The sequence below is a fragment of the Podospora pseudopauciseta genome (genome assembly GCF_035222475.1).
Source record: "Podospora pseudopauciseta strain CBS 411.78 chromosome 7 map unlocalized CBS411.78m_7, whole genome shotgun sequence".
Taxonomy (NCBI): domain Eukaryota; kingdom Fungi; phylum Ascomycota; class Sordariomycetes; order Sordariales; family Podosporaceae; genus Podospora; species Podospora pseudopauciseta.
The window spans coordinates 1,270,115-1,287,130 of record NW_026946667.1 but is presented as its reverse complement, the minus strand read 5'-3'; the positions used below and the strand labels follow the sequence as shown (position 1 = coordinate 1,287,130).

General features: G+C 51.8%; 7 protein-coding genes and 1 non-coding gene across 8 annotated transcripts; 2 read left to right on the top strand and 6 right to left on the bottom strand.

Moving 5' to 3' along the window:
* Positions 1–46: 46 nt before the first annotated feature.
* On the bottom strand, positions 47–2,051 carry TAZ1 (Lyso-phosphatidylcholine acyltransferase). Its single transcript, XM_062915698.1, has 4 exons — positions 1,300–2,051; positions 1,243–1,261; positions 1,077–1,181; positions 47–1,020 (listed from the first exon to the last, which is right to left on the bottom strand). The coding sequence occupies exons 1-4, from the start codon at positions 1,583–1,585 to the stop codon at positions 201–203; spliced, it is 1,230 nt and encodes a 409-aa protein (XP_062761687.1). The 5' UTR covers positions 1,586–2,051; the 3' UTR covers positions 47–200.
* On the top strand, positions 2,031–3,555 carry QC763_707080 (uncharacterized protein). Its single transcript, XM_062915697.1, has 3 exons — positions 2,031–2,288; positions 2,339–2,907; positions 2,965–3,555. The coding sequence occupies exons 1-3, from the start codon at positions 2,279–2,281 to the stop codon at positions 3,487–3,489; spliced, it is 1,104 nt and encodes a 367-aa protein (XP_062761686.1). The 5' UTR covers positions 2,031–2,278; the 3' UTR covers positions 3,490–3,555.
* On the bottom strand, positions 3,071–5,020 carry QC763_707070 (uncharacterized protein). The gene is made up of 2 exons (XM_062915696.1): positions 4,455–5,020; positions 3,071–4,392 (listed from the first exon to the last, which is right to left on the bottom strand). The coding sequence occupies exons 1-2, from the start codon at positions 4,749–4,751 to the stop codon at positions 3,562–3,564; spliced, it is 1,128 nt and encodes a 375-aa protein (XP_062761685.1). The 5' UTR covers positions 4,752–5,020; the 3' UTR covers positions 3,071–3,561.
* A 99-nt stretch (positions 5,021–5,119) lies between these two features.
* Positions 5,120–6,081, top strand: QC763_707060 (uncharacterized protein; the record flags this gene model as incomplete). The annotated part of the gene is made up of 2 exons (XM_062915695.1): positions 5,120–5,125; positions 5,278–6,081. The coding sequence occupies 2 exons, from the start codon at positions 5,120–5,122 to the stop codon at positions 5,605–5,607; spliced, it is 336 nt and encodes a 111-aa protein (XP_062761684.1). The 3' UTR covers positions 5,608–6,081.
* A 1,819-nt stretch (positions 6,082–7,900) lies between these two features.
* QC763_0105890 lies at positions 7,901–8,026 on the bottom strand. The gene has a single exon. It is a non-coding gene; the product is annotated as a tRNA-Ala (tRNA).
* Positions 8,027–8,136: 110 nt separating this feature from the next.
* sgf73 (SAGA complex subunit Sgf73) lies at positions 8,137–11,972 on the bottom strand. Its single transcript, XM_062915694.1, has 4 exons — positions 11,753–11,972; positions 11,508–11,669; positions 10,391–11,437; positions 8,137–10,330 (listed from the first exon to the last, which is right to left on the bottom strand). Exons 1-4 carry the CDS (start codon positions 11,766–11,768, stop codon positions 8,871–8,873), a joined length of 2,685 nt encoding a protein of 894 aa, XP_062761683.1. The 5' UTR covers positions 11,769–11,972; the 3' UTR covers positions 8,137–8,870.
* Positions 11,973–12,189: 217 nt separating this feature from the next.
* Positions 12,190–14,218, bottom strand: PHO85 (negative regulator of the PHO system). Its single transcript, XM_062915693.1, has 2 exons — positions 13,479–14,218; positions 12,190–13,415 (listed from the first exon to the last, which is right to left on the bottom strand). The coding sequence occupies exons 1-2, from the start codon at positions 13,548–13,550 to the stop codon at positions 12,486–12,488; spliced, it is 1,002 nt and encodes a 333-aa protein (XP_062761682.1). The 5' UTR covers positions 13,551–14,218; the 3' UTR covers positions 12,190–12,485.
* A 296-nt stretch (positions 14,219–14,514) lies between these two features.
* On the bottom strand, positions 14,515–16,130 carry QC763_707030 (uncharacterized protein; the record flags this gene model as incomplete). Its single annotated transcript, XM_062915692.1, has 2 exons — positions 15,042–16,130; positions 14,515–14,983 (listed from the first exon to the last, which is right to left on the bottom strand). Exons 1-2 carry the CDS (start codon positions 15,698–15,700, stop codon positions 14,515–14,517), a joined length of 1,128 nt encoding a protein of 375 aa, XP_062761681.1. The 5' UTR covers positions 15,701–16,130.
* Between the last annotated feature and the right edge of the window lie 886 nt (positions 16,131–17,016).

Genomic DNA, 17,016 nt, shown 5'->3' with positions numbered 1-17,016 from the left:
ACTCTGTGGTCAGGACAAATGGTCAAGTTGTAAGAGCTGCTGTTACCGCTCCCCTCCCAAATCTATCTCTAGCCATCCTCTCTCACGCTTTTTTATCTTTCCCAAACACCACGCGAAGTAAGACAAAAATATATACACAACAAGCCGATAAACACCACCCACCCCCAAATTCCAATCCCAAATTCTTTTCCTTAAGTCTCCTAATCCTGATTAATCTGACTCCCATCAACCCGGCTCCTATACTTCTTCCCCTCCTCCCCCTTATCCACCCTCCACGTCTCCGCCCTCCCAAAACTCTCCTCGCTCTCCTTGTAAACCCCCCTCTCGCTCCTCAACCGCAAAATCTCCTCCCTCATCCTCCTCGCAACCTCAATCCTGATCTCCCTCGCCTCTCTGCCGTTGCGTAACTCCTCACTCGTCAACTCGCCCACCTGTCGTTGCCCATTCCCATCATCTGTCTGTTCAATCACAGCTGTCTTCCACAACCACCCCACCGTTTTCGTCGTATTCCCCTTCTTAGTCTCCCTCCTGACAAGCTCATCCCACCTCGCCTTCAAGTCCCCAAACGTCGCCTCATAGTCCAGCACCCCCCCAAAAGTAACCCTCACCGTCTTGCCCACCCTCGGCAAAAACTTTGGAAACCCCCTGTCCTCCGCCATGCACTTTTGCGTTCCGTCGATAAACATGGGGACAATATCCGGGCTTGGCTCAGACTCCAAGATGAGCCTCGCGACGCCCCACTTGAAGTACCGCAAATCAACATCGGGGTGTTGATGGACCAGCCCCTCGGGGAAGACGTGCACCCAGCTGTACCGGCGGTGTTGGGGGTGCGTTAGCGGGGAGAGGATCGAGTCGGTGCCGGTGGTGGTGTAGTAGGGTGATGCGGGAGGGGAGGGGGACGGGTGGGAGAGGAGGCGGATGGCTTGCGTCATGCAGGGTTGGAAGAGGCCGCCGTGGGGGGAGTGTTTTGATCGGTGGCAGGGGAGGACTTGGCCGTGGGTGAAGAAGGAGGAGAAGAGCCTAGGACAAAGGGTTAGTGAGATACAAGGGGGGATATTGGGGAGGGGGGAACAAACTGGTTCTTGAAGCAGATGTCATGCGCCCCTAATGTCCAACGGAGGTTGTTTGGGTTGAAGGCGTATGAAAGAGGTAGCAAACCCCATACCATGGGGTCGTCAAGACTGGATTAATCATGAGTTTCAACCTCATCTTGTATCACAGCATTTGAAGATCATCACTCACACGCTGACATGGTTGGAAACTAAGAACCACATACAAGTCAGCGGACTTTGGTATTACAGTATAAAAATATATTAATACAGCAGAGGATAAAACTGGGTGAGAAAATACCAGTTAACAATCCCCTCTCCCTCTTCTCCGGATCAGCCCGGCTGTCCAACAGCTCCCTGAACTGAGCCAGCCCGTGCGTCTCTACCGTGTTGAACCCGTGCAGGAAGCAGCGCGAGATCAGACCCGTGATCCCCATAATCATCGACGACTTTACGCGCATCGACAGGCTCGGCATCGGTGCCGGCGGCCGCGACGGCGACATTTCGCGGAGTTCTTGGGATTGTTGTTCTGACATTTGAGTTTTGCGATACTCGGGGGGGATATTAAAACTCAATGTTGTATTACCAATGGCGATGTGTAAGTGAGATATATCTGTGGGTGAGGTGAGTTTATAAGTTAAGAGGGAGACAAAACGGCCGGATGGTTTGTTGCCCGATGTAACACTGTGACGGTTAAAAACAGGAAGGAGTTAAAGATTTTTGTTGAGGCCCCGAGAAAAAGAGCAGCGAAACTGGTGGTCTATTGCATTGCCGAGGGGGAAGGAAGTGGAAAAAAGAGAGAGCAAAGATATAAGATATGGGAATCGTGAAGAGACCCGACCGTAAAAGAGGACGAGGTGTGAGTGATGTGATGGGCAAAAAAGCAGAAACGGCGCAGGACCAACAAAAAGCTTCGAGTTTCTCTTCAGCAGGTTTCTCAGTCGCCCACCACGAGGAGGGCCCACACACACACCCCCCCTTCTCTCTTCAGAGCGATCGGAAAGATGGAGACAAAGTTCAAAATCGCGGCCCGCAACAGAAAAGAACGCGACCCGCGCCGATTTTAGCATGTGCCCTGTCGCCTCCCCTGGTAAAAGGACAAGGGGGTTTGATGCCAAGCTTCCCCAGGATTGAAATCGACCCACATTTATTTTGACAGCAGCTCTGTTGCTGGTTGAGACTTCTTCCCAACATTGAGATCTCAGCAGTTGATATCGACACGCGCAAATATGGCACACAGTAAGTCATACATTTTATTTGAGATACAGCCATGCAAGCTAACCCTCCAGGCAAAAGAAACACCACCCGCCCAATCTTCACCTCCCACGAGCGGGCCATGGCTCGCGCGGCCTGGGGTGATTCCACCGCCCGTCTCGGCCGCGACTCCTTCCTCCCGTTTGCCTCTTGCTGGCTATGTCTAGAGCCCGCCATCGATCCAGTCGCATGCACCAATGGCGACTTATTCTGCCGCGAATGCGCCCTGAGCAACATCCTCGCCCAAAAGAAAGAAATCAAACGCAATGAAAAGGCCCGAGAACAGGAAGACAAGGAGGCTCTAGAGGAGCAGGCGCGTGCCGATGCCGAAGCTGAGGCGAGAGCAATTCGGGAGTTTGAGTTGACACAGGCCGGGCTGAGTCTCAAGCCTGCTACTCGAGCCGATGGGAGGAAGTCGTTGATGTCAACATCAACACCAATGGAGAAACCGCCACCTGAGGCAACACCATCGAAATCAAACGGGACACCTGATCCTACTGCGAAAACGGGCGAGAAACGCAATTTTGCCCTTGACGAGGACGAATTAGCACGTATTGCATCCGAGGAAAGAGCCAAGGCAAGAAAGGCGATTGACAGTGAAAAGGTACGGCCACCTTCAAGGCATATGTTTCAACTGGATAAATAGCTAACATCAAATCAGGCCGCAAAACCAACACTGCCCTCCTTCTGGTCCCCTTTCGTAACGCCCTCCTCCAACAAAAACAACACCCTCCACGAAGTCAAGAGAAAGACCAAAACCCAACCAACTTGTCCCTCGAGCTCACAAGACCACCCCCACTATTACTCCCTCCACACTCTCGTATCAGTCCACTTCACTGAAGAAACCGACTCCTCCACCAAAAAGACAACAAGAATATGTCCCGCCTGTAAAAAGGGCCTGACCAACTCATCCAGAGCCACTCTCGCAAAGCCATGCGGCCACGTCCTTTGCAAGAGCTGCGTCGACCAGTTCATGAAGCCTTCCTCCTCCAAGTCATCAGAACCGGTCTTGTGTTATGTCTGTGAAGCTAACCTGACAGAGTCCAAACCCAGCAAGAAAGAGAAGGAGGGCAAAGAGAAAGAAAAAGTACGTCCCGGCCTCGTCGAGCTACGCAGAGAAGGTACTGGCTTTTCTGCGGGAGGAGCCAACACGGTCAAAAAGGACACTGTAACTTTTACCGTGTAGATGTTTTTTCCGGAACGCCCGCAAATACCCAATATTCTTCTATATAACAATCAATGCATTTCATAATCGGCGTCACCTCATCATCGATGCCCCAATTCTCCCGCCTTTTACCAGATCCGCCAGCACTCCCCTCCCAACCAGTTGCCAGCCCCCTTTCTCATTTCTCTTCCTCATCCTCCCCACTAATATCCTCTTCAAAGCAGGCCATTGCACCAAGAACCCAGCCACGATGTAATACAGCTTAATAATAACCCCATGCACCACATCTTTCGTCAGCATTGTCGTCCCGTGGTTAAAGAAACCCTTCAACAACTCGCCTCCAATCCCATCATACAACGCCCTGACCCCCTCCTCCCTTCGTATACTCGCCACAGTATTGAAGATCCCACCCCTCTTCTCCTTTTCACCCTCACCCTTACTACTCTTATGCCCCATCTGCAGCCTCGCCTTTCCAATCTGAAACGGGTAGGTAACAGCAGTAGCGCCAACTTTGCTCATCGCCGCCAGCAAAAAGGTGATCCCGCTCCCCGGATCGTCCCACTTCTTTCTGTCGACCAACACCCTCTTCAGTATCGCCTGCAAGAAGAATGTCAAGCTCGGGTTGAGCGTCAAGACCAAAGATGCTGAATACCCAGCCCACAGTCCAAAAACACCCCCCTTCTCAGCCTGAATCTCCCTCAGCACCTCCCAAAACCCTTCTTGCGTTTGTTGTTTCCGTGTAGGTGAGGAAGGCGGCGACCTATCCAGCAACGACGCCGTCTGCCTCCGTGTGACAACGTTGCTCACCGGGGTGGTGAACAACTTTGCGCAAGCCCCCGCTGCAGCTCCCACCGCCAGCTCCTCGACAACTCTTAGATATGGCAGATCCGGATGTCGGCCAACGAGGCGTCGCGCGCGGAACCACTATCCCAACCTCTGTCAGCATTTCCCTACTATTATCAATGGTTGGAGGAGGGGGGACTTACGGTATAAAACAAAAAGAACAGAAATGAATCCGCCGCTGATTTGAGAACATCGGCGCTCAAACCGGCAAAGAATGCCGGGATCCCGCCTTCGGTGTCGTAGATCTTGACAAAGGCGTCAAAGACGGAGCGGTAACACTCGTCTTCGGAGAGGGAGTCGTCGAGGCGGAGCTGGCGCTGGACTTTGAGGCGGGTGTTGACTAGGTCGAGGGGGTAGGTGAGGAGGGTGGAGATTACTGTGCCGGCCGCGCCGGAGGAGGCGTGGCCTAGGGAGGGGAGGAGCTTGGATGCTCGTGGCATTCTGTGAGTGTAAAATGATGGGACAGATAAGGCGACAAGTGGGAGGTGATAGAAAGATCAGAAGGGAGCAAGTAAATTGGGGGAGGAAACGGAAAGATTGGGTGGTCCTTGTCAATTCATATAGGTACAGGACAAAACTATCGTGAACCTCGGTAACATGCATGCTCTTTTCCCGTTGCAATAGACATGAACGCATCGGCCATGCATGTTTGTGGGGGAGCTCAAAGTGTTTGAACCAACGACGTCATCCCGCTTCTTAGCGTGCTGGAACCCCCTTGGTTTGTTTGATTGTGGGGTGCATGAGGGTTGGTGATCAACGATTTTTGCGACACCCAATCGTGGATTTCACGTGTTATATGTATGAGAGGATGCAGGTACGGTAAGTTTCAAAACTTAAAGGATCCTTTTGTGAGATAAGATGGATTTTGAAATAGGTCTGTTGCCCGAAATCCGTTGCATCTCCTCACATGCTTATATTGGGGTTTCTGAAAGTATTTGGACAACTAACGAATCGATCTTCTGGAAGCTTTTTGATATGGAAGTTGAGAAGACTTTATTGAGATATTCACCAATTCCACCGTCATCCCTACAAAAATGCGACAGTCTCCCTACTGTCACTTACGACCTCCAGAGAAACATCGTCCTCAGGCCTGTCTTTGAGAGCGACCAACCGTTTGACAAAGGAGCTGTTATAGACGGGGATTGCTCAAAAGTTGATGCGGCAGTCGCCAGCAACACCAATATCTCCTATTCAGCTTCCACTACACACACAGATATCACCAACTCCCAAGAAGTAACATTTAAAACATTATATCCTTACCGATGGCGGTTCTTTATACAAAACCCCTTTAGTTAATCGCCGCTTATTTTATGCCATTGTGACGGCTCAAAAATTTCTTGGTGGATGCTATCTTTTCTCTTTCCGGCGAACAACATCTAGCAGTCTAGAGCCTCTGCGCCTGGCCGGGCCAGGTTCCAAGAGAATCTTCATGCATATGAGTCTCCTGTTCAGCCCATGATGCCTCGCGTCATGAGATATTGGTTCGCATAGGACCAGGACCTCAAAGAGAGGGTGATAGATTCTCACTTTAATCAGTTTGGGGCTATAAGGAGTTCTTGTTTGACTTCTGCTTTAATCCATTTTCGGACCTTGAGTTCAGTGCTCATGAGGGAAAGCGTCAGAGGGTTCCAGGTAATCTCATTGGCCTCCAAGGTGCGTCACGAGATGTAACCTTCTTCCAGGTAGTCAAGAAGAAAAAGAGATCCCTGTGAGGCTAAATAACGGGGAACAGATAGCAAACCCGATCTTGTATAGAAGTCCTAAGAACGGGATAACGATAGTGATTGGATTTGGGATAGATTAAACTAGCGTCTCTATCCTTAATCGCCAAAAGGTAGTAAACATCTTCTTTATTAGGATAGAAATAAGAGTAAGTTATATATAATTTAAATCTTATCTATTGTGGCTGGCTCTATTTTGATTAAGACGCCACGGAAAGTGGTAATGGATTGTCCGTTCGTATTATTGATGGAAAAGTCGGAGGAGATTATCTTGATGGGCTGGATTATCCGAATCGTGACCACATATGTTCTCTTTTACCGTTCCAGTGGACTAGCTGTAGACTGGTTGAAGAGGGGTCCAAATTAAAGGGCATAAGCTAGTATATCTATAAGAGATGCAGAGGACTAAAGAAACGAAAGCTGAGAGATCTTTTACCGTCATTCAAATTCTTATCAACTAAAATGACACGTATAATAACTATAGTTCAAGGGAAGGTCTAGCACTCGAAATATAGTTCAGACCTTTAGCAACAACAAAACTCCAAAGACTTTCACATTCAATATCAAGCCCATTCTCAGACACTATTATCTTCCTATTGATATTGTTACATCACAATCCGTCTTGAGCCCTATGATGGTAGCCCGAGTCGCCCACTATCTATCTCCCACCCAAGTTCAACCCCACCCCCAACTACCTCTTAGCTACATACTGACCCTTACAATACCTCCCCTCTTACAAAAACAACACTCCCCCATCACAACAAAGGACCTCGAGGTCACGAGCGTACTTCGCTCCTAGACCACATCTCCATCACACAAGTTTTCAACAGCCAACCCAACAGCAATCCCATCCACCGCTTCCACACGATCTTTATTTCACGATTAGCAGTGAACAGAACATACCCAACCTCCTACCCCAGTCCCCCAATCTTTCAACGCCCGGAAACCTGCAATCACTAGTCAACTAATTCGGCCCCGCCCCGGTCCTCTACATACCCTCGGACTGGGACGCTTTCGCTGCGCTCGCTCGCGAGCTTGGTCGCCTTCCTCCATCGTTGAGTCGAAGGACCGAGAGATCGAAACACCCTCTCTAGGAGATTCCACTGGTCCTCGTACAAGCAGCAGGGTGCAGAATCGTCTCTAGCTGTGTATCCTGTGGAACCATCTACCGTGGGGAAGTGACTGGCCTAACGGAAAACGTCCTGGTGCTCCTTGTTCCGTGGTGGTCTGTATTAACACGGTAGTATGCTCCGAAGGTAAGGTAGCCACTTTTGATGTGAGGGGATGACGGATGTGCCTACGTAGTAGGGGAGAGGCGGCGTGGGTGGAGGGCAGGCGGTAGAAGTGATCGGTTGGAGCTATCTTGGTATCATCTACATATCTAAGGTAGGCGTCAAGGAATTGGATAGATAGCCCCAGTCCTTCTTTCGTTCGATTTCTCATCTTTGAAGCGTCTGGCAGTCTGATTCTAAGTCGACTCAATATAACTATAAAAGTCCACAACGACAAAGTATCACTGTCCTGGTCTATCGTGGGACTATCTCCCCTTAACGGGTAAAATACATAATCTCGACGATGCTAGATGACAAGAAACTAAGGCCAATTATCAACTCACCCCTTGCCCATTCAAGAGTCTTTTTTTTTTTTTTTTTTTTTTTTTTTTTTTTTTTTTTTGGCTAGATAAATGGTCAGAGAAACACTAGCACAAAAACCAACACTTAGATCTCTTCCCACATCAAAAGAATGTTCAAAACATCCGACCACCAACGCCGCCACCATTCCCCATATCACAGCCAATTCCACCATCTTTTCCCCAAAAAAGATAAACCAGCCCGACCCAGCAAAAGAATCACCATCATAGTGGATCATGGACGAGCTGGGAATCGAACCCAGGACCTTTCGCATACCCGTTTGAACTCCACCTCTCACATCAGAGAGCCTTCATTTTTCTCAAATATGCTAAGCGAACGCTCTACCAACTGAGCCACACGCCCCTTTCCAATCTTCATATCCCCCGTCCCCAGTCTCCCACCATTTAACACCCACCACCCACCACCTCCACTCACCCTTAACCTCCCTCCACCCCCTTCATCACCCCTCACATCTCGTCAAACCAACACACACACACATCTTCACTTTCAACACCACAAGCACAAACAGTCAAAAATATCAATTCCTGCTTTCTTACCCTGCAATGACAAACCCTATAGTGTACACCCCCCCATTTCCTCTAATAAAACAACTGATTAAACACTTCCCCCAAGAAACAAACCCCCTTCTATAGGGTAATCCAGCACGACTCAAAGCCAAGCAACCATCGATTCCTTGCGTCAAATCCAGAGCTGGCCCAGCCTTTTTGCCCAAAACTAACAAATTGAAGTAAAAAAAAAAAAAAAAAAAAAAAAAATCAGAAATCCAGCAAAAGAAAGGACGGTAAACAATCAAAGCCAAAACGCCGTTTCGCTTCCCCCCTCTTTGACCCCGCAAAAAATATCCATCCCCATTGATTGCTGTCCTGGAACCCTTCGTGGGAAAAATGTATAAAAAAACGCCGACCGAAAACCATGGATATAATAGTAGCAATGTCGAGATAACGGCAATCACCCCGAGAAAAGAAGAAAAGGAAAGCAAAGGGGTATATAACATCGAAAAGCCACTCCTCCTCGTGGCAAAGCACCGAAAAGGATATGTCCGCTAAGCCAGGTATTCCTATTCCTGGCCATGATATTAGTTTCGCCGATAAGACGGGTATCGAGAATCTTCTTGATCAGGGTACACAACAAACCCGTGCATCATAGACTCAACCGCCCCAGCACCCATCACATAGTCCAGCTCCTCCTACTGCTGGCCCTGAAATGGATTCTGTTGATGTGGTAAAAATAGTTGTTCTTGCTGATAATGCTGCTGGTGACCTAGGTACCCGGCAAACCCCTGCGTCTGCTGCATCATAAACTCGACCCCCGTGTTTCCTCCCACAAAGTCGCCATGCACCAGCTGCCTCGACCTCGCCTCCACCTGTGACGGAGACAAGCCCGGCATCGCTAACGGCATCGACATCGTCCTCGACACCGGCGACACCGGCGGCTGAGCATCTGATGCCCGCCTTATCATAGGCATAGGGTGGGCTGGCCCTGCCATTGCAAAACTAGCTGCCTGAGCCTCTAGTTGATGAGCAAACCCGGCTTGTTGCTGCATCGCCCGAAACTGGGCAAGTCGATAATGGGCTGCGTGGCTAGTGGATGGGTCGATGTGTGATTGAGAGAAGCGGCGTGGTGCAAACTGTGTGTTCAGTTGCGATGGCAAGACCTGGCTTGGAAGCCGAAGATGAGGGGGCACTCCTGCCCAGTTTGCGGGTACTTGCTGTGGCGGTAATTGGATATGTGTGGGTCGTGCCCGTGAAGCAGGCCGTGCGATGGGTGATGCCGGAACTGTCTCCGGGCTCAGCTCAGGAGGCGCCATTGGAACTGCCTGAGACGGCACTACTGGACTCGAAGGTAAGTGGGATGAAAGAGAGCTTCGCCGCTGTTTCTGCTGCTGTTGGAAAAGATTTCGTTGCGGAGGCACTTGTAAGGTGACAATCTTTTGAGGTCTGGCCGGGGGTTCAGCCATGGGCAACACTGGAGAAGAACCTTGTGTTGCTATCGACCCCCGGCGTGAATCCGCCTCCGATCCAAGACGCGGAGTAGGAGGAGGGTTAGGCGTCTGTGGACTACTTGCCACCGGGACCTGCACCCATTGCATCGCGGGTGACGACGTAGCCGGTTGTGCGGGCCTTCCTAGTATAATGGCCCGTTCTTGAGCAACGAGCGGGTCCTCTTGCTCGGGTTGCTCGGGTTGCTCAGGGAGCTCAGGTAGCTCAGGTTGCTCAGACTGCTCAGGTTGCTCAAGGGGAGACGGCCGAGAAGGCATAACCAGTGTTGACAATCCCTGCTGCCTAGGTCTAGCCTCCCCTGGCCGCGACACCAAGACCCCCATCTCTTGTTCGGGGGGGGATGGGACAGAAGGTAAGTTGGGTGTATTTGGCCGAGACTTCGGCACTTTCAGGGACAGCGATGGTCTCGCTCGAGGTGGGTTGAGGTTCGGTATAGATTCCGACTTTAGAACCGGTGTTGGGTACGCCTGTTGTGATCGCGGTTGCGGTTCCGGTTCCGGTTGCTGCTGCTGCTGTCTCCCTGGGATCGTGCCAGTATTCGACCCTGTTTCTGTAAGCGGGTGGCTAGCTCGTCGCTGGGGAGGGAGAGACGCTGACTGGTTTCTTGGTAACTGGGATGGAGGCGACGATGCAATACCAGGCGGAGCTTTCTAAGCCCGACCTGTCACCGACGGCCGCCGTTGCGGTGGTCCAGCAAGACTGAAACTCGACGAGCGTTGTTGGAAGTCGGTACCGCCCATGATGATGTCAGGCTCCCCCGGGGCGTCCTCGGCATCGAACAGGCCCGGATGCCCATCCGGAAGCCTCTGGGCGCCGAAGCCGGTGACTTTGAAGATATTGACCCGCCCACCATTCGTGGCCGTCTGCAACTGCTCATGCAGTCTCGAAAGCTGATACTGCCTCTTAATCGGCGTAAACACCGGCTGCGGCACCACCGGCTGCGGATTCCAATGAGCCAGCGCAGCCATTACCGCGGCCGTCTCCTCATCACTGTCCACCGCCGCGGCATTCACATCATCCTCATCCTCCAAAGGCGCATTCGCATCAATCGCCGCCTTCTGCTGCTTTGCCTGATTCTTCTTCTGATACGCCAACAACAACATGTCATACGGCAAGCTCCTCCCCGGCACCGCCCTCTTCGCGCTCATACTATGACTCTTACAAGTCAAACTCCTCGCGCAAGGCAGCCCATTAGCAAGCGTAACACCACACTGCCTCTCCACATCCACCGGCCCCTTCGGCTTAGCCGCCTTCCCTTTGGGCTCCTCCTTCTTTTTCTTCGTCTTCCCCCCCATCTCCCCATCAGCCTTCCTCTTCTTCCCCCCAACCTCCGTCTTCTTCCCGGCGACCCTCTTCGCCGTCTTCCCTGCCGTCCCACCACCACCATCACCACCCCCAACTTTCCCCCCCTCCCCATCATCATCATCACTATCATCCCCACCAACCCCATTCTCCCCCTCAATCTTCCTCGCCTCCTCCTGTTGCTTCGCCCTCTCCCTCGCCTCCCTAGCCTCCTTCTTCCTCTGCGCCTTCTCCTTCTTAATCTTCAAACACCGCGCAATATGTTCCTTGGCCGCAATCCTCGTAACCCCCTGCTTGCAGTGCTTGCAAGACTGAAGCTCGGGTACATCATCAAGCGGTCGGCCGGTAGAAAACGTCTCGCGAGAGGACTCGTCAAGCTGGTTGACCACGGGGCTGGGGGACGACGCGGCGGCGGCGGCGGTGGTGGTTTCTTTTGTCTTCTTCTTATCATCTGTTGTCGCTCCCAACACCATTAGTAACACCACCCAAACGCACGAAAGGAGCGAAAAGGGGATACTAACCCTCCACAACCCCCCCCTCCTTCCAACTCCCCGGCTTGATGAACCTCGGCCCGGGCTTCTTCAGCTTAATCTTCCCATCCACCCCCCCTCCGCCTTTCCCCCCCCGCAACGGCGTCATGGACTTCTTGTTCATCGAAGCCACTTTTATTGTCGCTTCTTCGTCTATTATTTCCCATCATCATCAGCTTGATACCCTCCCCCCCACCCCCCCCCTAGCGCGTCGGGTTGGGTTATCGCATGCATACCTTTGCGCGACTCCATCGTCGTGTCGTCGCTTATCAAATCAATCAATCAATCAAGCAGCCCCAACAAGCCCCGTAATAGAAAAAAAATCGAGTGGAGCAAGATGGTAGCGCATCACACAACCGAGTAAAAAAATCCTTCGCTGAGTTGGGTTGCTCTTTGTTGTTGTTGTTGTTGTTGTTGCAAAAGTCGAAAAGTCAAGGTTCAAAGAGCAAGCCAAGTTGCGCCTTAGAAGTGCAGTGACTACCACTTGCGCACCACCACAAGGCAGCGCGACGTATAAAAGTGGAGACTTGCACTCAAATTAAGGTTATCGATAAGCCGCTAGCGGGGTGTGATGTGCCTTCTTAGCGGGGTGCCCTGACCAAATCCATGGAGCACCTGATCCTTGAACTGATTCATATCACTCGACCATCAATCATAGTCACTCACCGATGCTGGAACAAAAAACAATATGGGTATCTCGTGAGATTATCTATGCTGCTGCTGCTACCTCCGCTTGACGCTATATAAAAGATACGAATGAGGAAGAAACAAAAAAACCAATATCATTTCCTCCCCCCCTCCCACTCATTATCATCATGGCACATATAACTGAGAAGAAAGAACTGAACCCAAAAATCCTCCTTCTTGCTCGTTGCCGACATACAACACCTTCCCTTCCTACCCAAACTACTTCCTCCTACCTGCCTTCCTAATAGCATGACCACCCGAGTATAAATGCGGCCTCGGCCCCTAACCTTGGTAATTTCCATAGACATTCTGGCTCGGCACAGTGTGCTGCTGGTAGCCCCGATGAGGATGCATCATCGGCTGTTGAGGGTGGTGTTGCGGGTGCGCAGGCTGGTGAAACTCGGCGAACCACTCATGATTCAACGCCTCGGCCGCCGAGATGCGCAGTTCTGGGCGCAACTGCAGCATCCGCTGAAGAAGATCGATGCCCTTCTCGTCAATCTGAGGCAAGATGTTCCGCAACGGTTGCGTCGCATACATCTGCCAATTCGCCTTATACTCGGGGAACTGTGACAGCCCCGGCCACGTCCTCTCCGTTGGCGTGCCCATGATCCTGAAGATCCTGATCGTCTGATCCTCGTTAGTGGTGCCAGGGAACAACGGTCGTCCAGAAAACATCTCGGCCATGATGCAGCCAGCTGACCAGATGTCAATGCTGGTGTTGTATGTCCTGCTTCCCAACAAAACATCCGGGGCGCGGTACCAGAGCGTGACAACCTCGTTACTGAAGGTGTTAACCGGAATGCCAAAGGCACGAGCCAGGCCGAAATCACCAAGCTTGAGCTGCAGCTTGTTGTTGATTAAAAGATTCTGTGGCTTGAGATCGCGGTGCAGGACTCGGTTCTCGTGACAGAAGTGAATGCCCTGCAGCAATTGCCACATGAAAGACTTGACAATATGTGGCTTGAGCATCCCACGCTCGCCGTTGTTGTCCATGTATTTTTTGAGATCGCCGTCCATGTACTCAAAGACAAGCATCAGCTTGTTTTCCGTGTGGATCACATCGTGCAGTGCGACAATATTCTCGTGCTTCAGCTCCTTCATCAGGGAGATCTCTCTAATAGCCGTGCTAGGGGTGCCCTCTTCCGAGTCGAGATGGATTTCCTTGAGAGCGACGAATTCGCCCGTCTGGCGATTGCGGCCTTTGAAAACCTAACGAAAAAGTTAGAACAATCCACACACAAAGTAAACAGATATCAAGGCCGCATGACTCACTGTCGCATAGGTACCCTCGCCGAGCTTCTCCAGCTGCTGGAAGGAGCTGTGGTGCTGTCTCTTGCCGTCCATGTTTGCCGTTTGTTGATTCTGCGAGCTCGACTGCGGTGCTCGTTCGGGGTGCGAAACGACGAAGCGCGGAGTCGGCGGGGGTTGGGTGTTGGAAGTGTAAGCGCGGTTGAAGAGGATGCTTCCCGCGGTGGTTGTTTTGCGAAGGAGATCGCGTTGGGCCTCGGAGGGCGTGAGAGACTGGGTAGACTCGTGAGAAGCCGTTTTTGGGTATTGCAGAGATGCCTTGTGCGTCTCTGCAGAAAACTTGAAGGAGGAAGAAAAGCCCAACCTTACGCGCGCTTTCTAGATTCCGGGGAGTTGGTGATGGCTGATCCCCTGAGTGCTTCAAAGGGATGGTTGGCTACCTAAAGCGAGCTAAAGGTCGTGAAGTGGTGGGTGGCCTTTCTTGCCTAGAATGAGGTGCAACGGTCGAGTTTTGAACAGACCCCTCAGAGATTGAGATGGAGCAAAAGTCTGATTGTTTGTTTCAAAGTCGGACGAAACACTGTCGGCAGGTCATGTCTCTTGGGAACTTCAGGCACAGCGGCGGCTCCAGCACATGCAATAATTGGTAGGGTTGACGGGTGACTGACTGCGTGGGCCAACAGCGCCCCGCCGTCCGCGCCACCCCACGATGCGCCTGCCCCACTCGGATCTGCCAGGCCCAGGGCGTTCTAGAAAACCAGCTGTTATTTTTGTATAAACATAAATTGTATGTATATCCAGTTTCTCTCTGGCATGGAAATCTTGAGAGTCTTCACTTTCTTGCTTGTGGGCAAGAGCTGCGCAACACGAGGGAAGTGGCGAACGGCTCCCGTACACCAAGGAGCATGTCGAGGAGCATGTCGTAAGACTGAACATAGGGATCCAAGATGCATAGATCTTGAATATCTTGATTGCAACCTCCCTCCCAAAGCCATACATACGTATATACAATAACCACCCCTCTCCCGCACGAGTCCTGTTATACCTCATTCCTTCTCCCCTATGACTTCCCCTTCCCAACATCCATCCACTCCATAACAAACCCCGTCACCAACATCGCCCAATCCCTCAACGTCTCAATATCCAAGTGCTCCCCATCATCCTCCATCGTATGCCACACCCTCGGAAACGGCGTAGGAATCAAATGCAGCACCGGAGCCCCCCTCGCCATGAACGGTACATGATCATCCCCCACAAACCCCTGACTCTCAAACTGCGTAGAATTCTTCCCCCCATCCGGCAAGAACGGCTCCTTGGGACTCGTTTTCAATATCCCCATCTGCCTCATCCTCCCCTCAATGCTCGCCATCCTCTGATACGCCCAGTGCGTCGACTGGAAATAACTCGGCACCCTCGGACTAGCACTCCCCAACAAATCCAACAAGACAAACAAGCTGATCTGCCTCATCGGGTTCTTGAACTTGGACATGGCCGGGTAGGGGTTAGCCTCCCAGTGTTGCGCCAGTGACCTATCCCATCTTATTAGCATTCTCCTTTCCTGTCCCCCCTTCTCCCCAGAGTACTCACCTAGCCCCATACAAACTATCCGTATCCGTCCACCTATCAAAAGCTTCCTCCCCATCCAGCAACAAGATCTGGACACCCACATCCTCCCCCCTCTTCCCCTTCCCTTCCCCCCCCTCCTCAACCTTCCCCCCATCTTGTGCCCCCCACATCTTGACCAACTCCTTCTCAATCTCCCTCGCGGTGTACATCAACACCGCACAAGGCCCCGCACTATCCGTCGCCCCGATAAAGCCCTTTGGCTCAATCTTGCTGTCATAATGCGCCACAAGCGTCAACAAGCTCGCCTGCCCCGGCCCACGTTTCTTCGTCCAGGGTGGTTCCCGTCGGAGTATTATATTCTGAAAGGGAACCTGCTTATCCCCCGTCACGGGCGTCGTCCCGGTGGAGTTTTGCCAACTGATCTCCCATTCGGGGAGGTTTTTGGTAAAGAATTTGATGAAATGTTCTTGGGCGCGGATTTGGCCTGGCGTTCCGGGGACGCGGGGGATGAGGAGTGGGGAGAGGAGGGAGAGGGGTTGCGAGGGGAGGATGTCGAAGTCTGTTGGAAGCGGGGGCGTGATGGAAGAGAGGAGGGAGTCGGGGAGGGGGGTGTAGGCTGTGGTGAGGGAGAGGAGGGGGAGGAGAACGACAACGGGGGTTGTTGTTGAGAGGAGGCGCATCGTGGGAGTTGTTCAAGTGGACGCGGTGGTATGTGAGGTAGGTAGGTGGGAATTGCGATGCGTTCGCTCGCTCGCTTGGTTGTGCTGTTGGCCGCCGCGGGTTGAAACGGAAAAGGGGATGTCTATCGTCTCATGCTCTTCTGTCTGTTCCCTCGAATCTAATCCCGTCGTAAAGAAGCGCCGCCGTTCGGTCGTCAAGGTGCAATCAATCAATCAATCAATCAATCAATTCGATCGACACCGGGTATTCTCGTCGCAACCGTATGTAGCAATCAACCTGGAAGGGTAAAAAAAAAGAAAAAGCCACTACGCTCTGTACGTATCTGATTAAGCCAGCCGGGGGCACACAAAAGAAAGAATTGGTCAAACAACACCTGACAGCATGGCAGCAACAGTAACAATTGGTGGCATTTGCTTTGTTGGACAAAACTACCTAGGTCGGTAGTCGTGCCTCAGAAGGCCACACTACAACACCACCGTCTTACAGCAGTAGTAGTGAGCACGGACAAGATGTCTTTGACACGGTCGCAACATGATCTGATTGGTCAGACTCACATTCAGATGGGGTCCAAGCCCCAGTGCCGGGCCGTTTGGACCGTGCCAAACGGTGCAAGCCACCCGATGCCGACCGGCCCCGCTCCGGTTTACATCCAAACACTCCTTCCTCATTACCACCCTTTGTTCCTTCCTTTTTACCACCATTTCGCTCCTTCCTCATCATCATCTTGCTCCTTCCTAAACTGCAGTTTATATACTGGTATCCGCACACATCATCCAACAAGGACAGCAGCACATGCGGCCAACACCCAAAGCTGCCAAGTGGTCAGCCTGCTGGTCGAGGGCAAGTACCCCCCTCTGCTGGTCGAGGGCAAGTACCCCCCTCGGCTGTTCAGCCCCACAGCTTCCTTGATCAAATCCTCGTAAAACCCATGGGTTTTCGTGGCTGGCCACCACAATCTGTTTGATTGTGGATGGTGCGTGCTTTTTGATGTTTTTTGCCCATCACACTTGTCACGAGGCATTCAACACTGAGACAGTGAATAACTCGATATCAAGAAGCAACATCAGATCTTAATTGCCGTGCCTATGAATCTGTACTGTATGCCTCCTATTCATTTATCCCATCCCACCCAGCCAACCTAGCAGCAAAGCACCGCTAACCTATCACTCCCAACCCAACCCATTCCCTCATCCTCCCCCCAATCCCCGATCCATTAACCCTCCCCCCCCCCCTTCTCCCATTACCGTTATCTGAGTTTATAATGCAGCCATAGTATAATACAAAACCACAATATAACACCGTCCCCTATCTTCAT

Coding starts and splice junctions, on each gene's coding strand:
- TAZ1 (XM_062915698.1), bottom strand. CDS start 1,585: ATGTCAGAACAACAATCCCAAGAACTCCGCGAAATGTCGCCGTCGCGG. Junction 1,021..1,076: donor GACATCTGCTTCAAGAACCA/GTTTGTTCCCCC, acceptor CCTTTGTCCTAG/GCTCTTCTCCTCCTTCTTCA.
- QC763_707070 (XM_062915696.1), bottom strand. CDS start 4,751: ATGCCACGAGCATCCAAGCTCCTCCCCTCCCTAGGCCACGCCTCCTCC. Junction 4,393..4,454: donor TGTTCTTTTTGTTTTATACC/GTAAGTCCCCCC, acceptor AGGTTGGGATAG/TGGTTCCGCGCGCGACGCCT.
- PHO85 (XM_062915693.1), bottom strand. CDS start 13,550: ATGGACGGCAAGAGACAGCACCACAGCTCCTTCCAGCAGCTGGAGAAG. Junction 13,416..13,478: donor GCGAGGGTACCTATGCGACA/GTGAGTCATGCG, acceptor CTTTTTCGTTAG/GTTTTCAAAGGCCGCAATCG.
- sgf73 (XM_062915694.1), bottom strand. Junction 11,438..11,507: donor GGAGGGGGGGGTTGTGGAGG/GTTAGTATCCCC, acceptor GAGCGACAACAG/ATGATAAGAAGAAGACAAAA. Junction 10,331..10,390: donor CTTCCAACAACGCTCGTCGA/GTTTCAGTCTTG, acceptor GGGCTTAGAAAG/CTCCGCCTGGTATTGCATCG.
- QC763_707080 (XM_062915697.1), top strand. Junction 2,908..2,964: donor AGGCGATTGACAGTGAAAAG/GTACGGCCACCT, acceptor ACATCAAATCAG/GCCGCAAAACCAACACTGCC.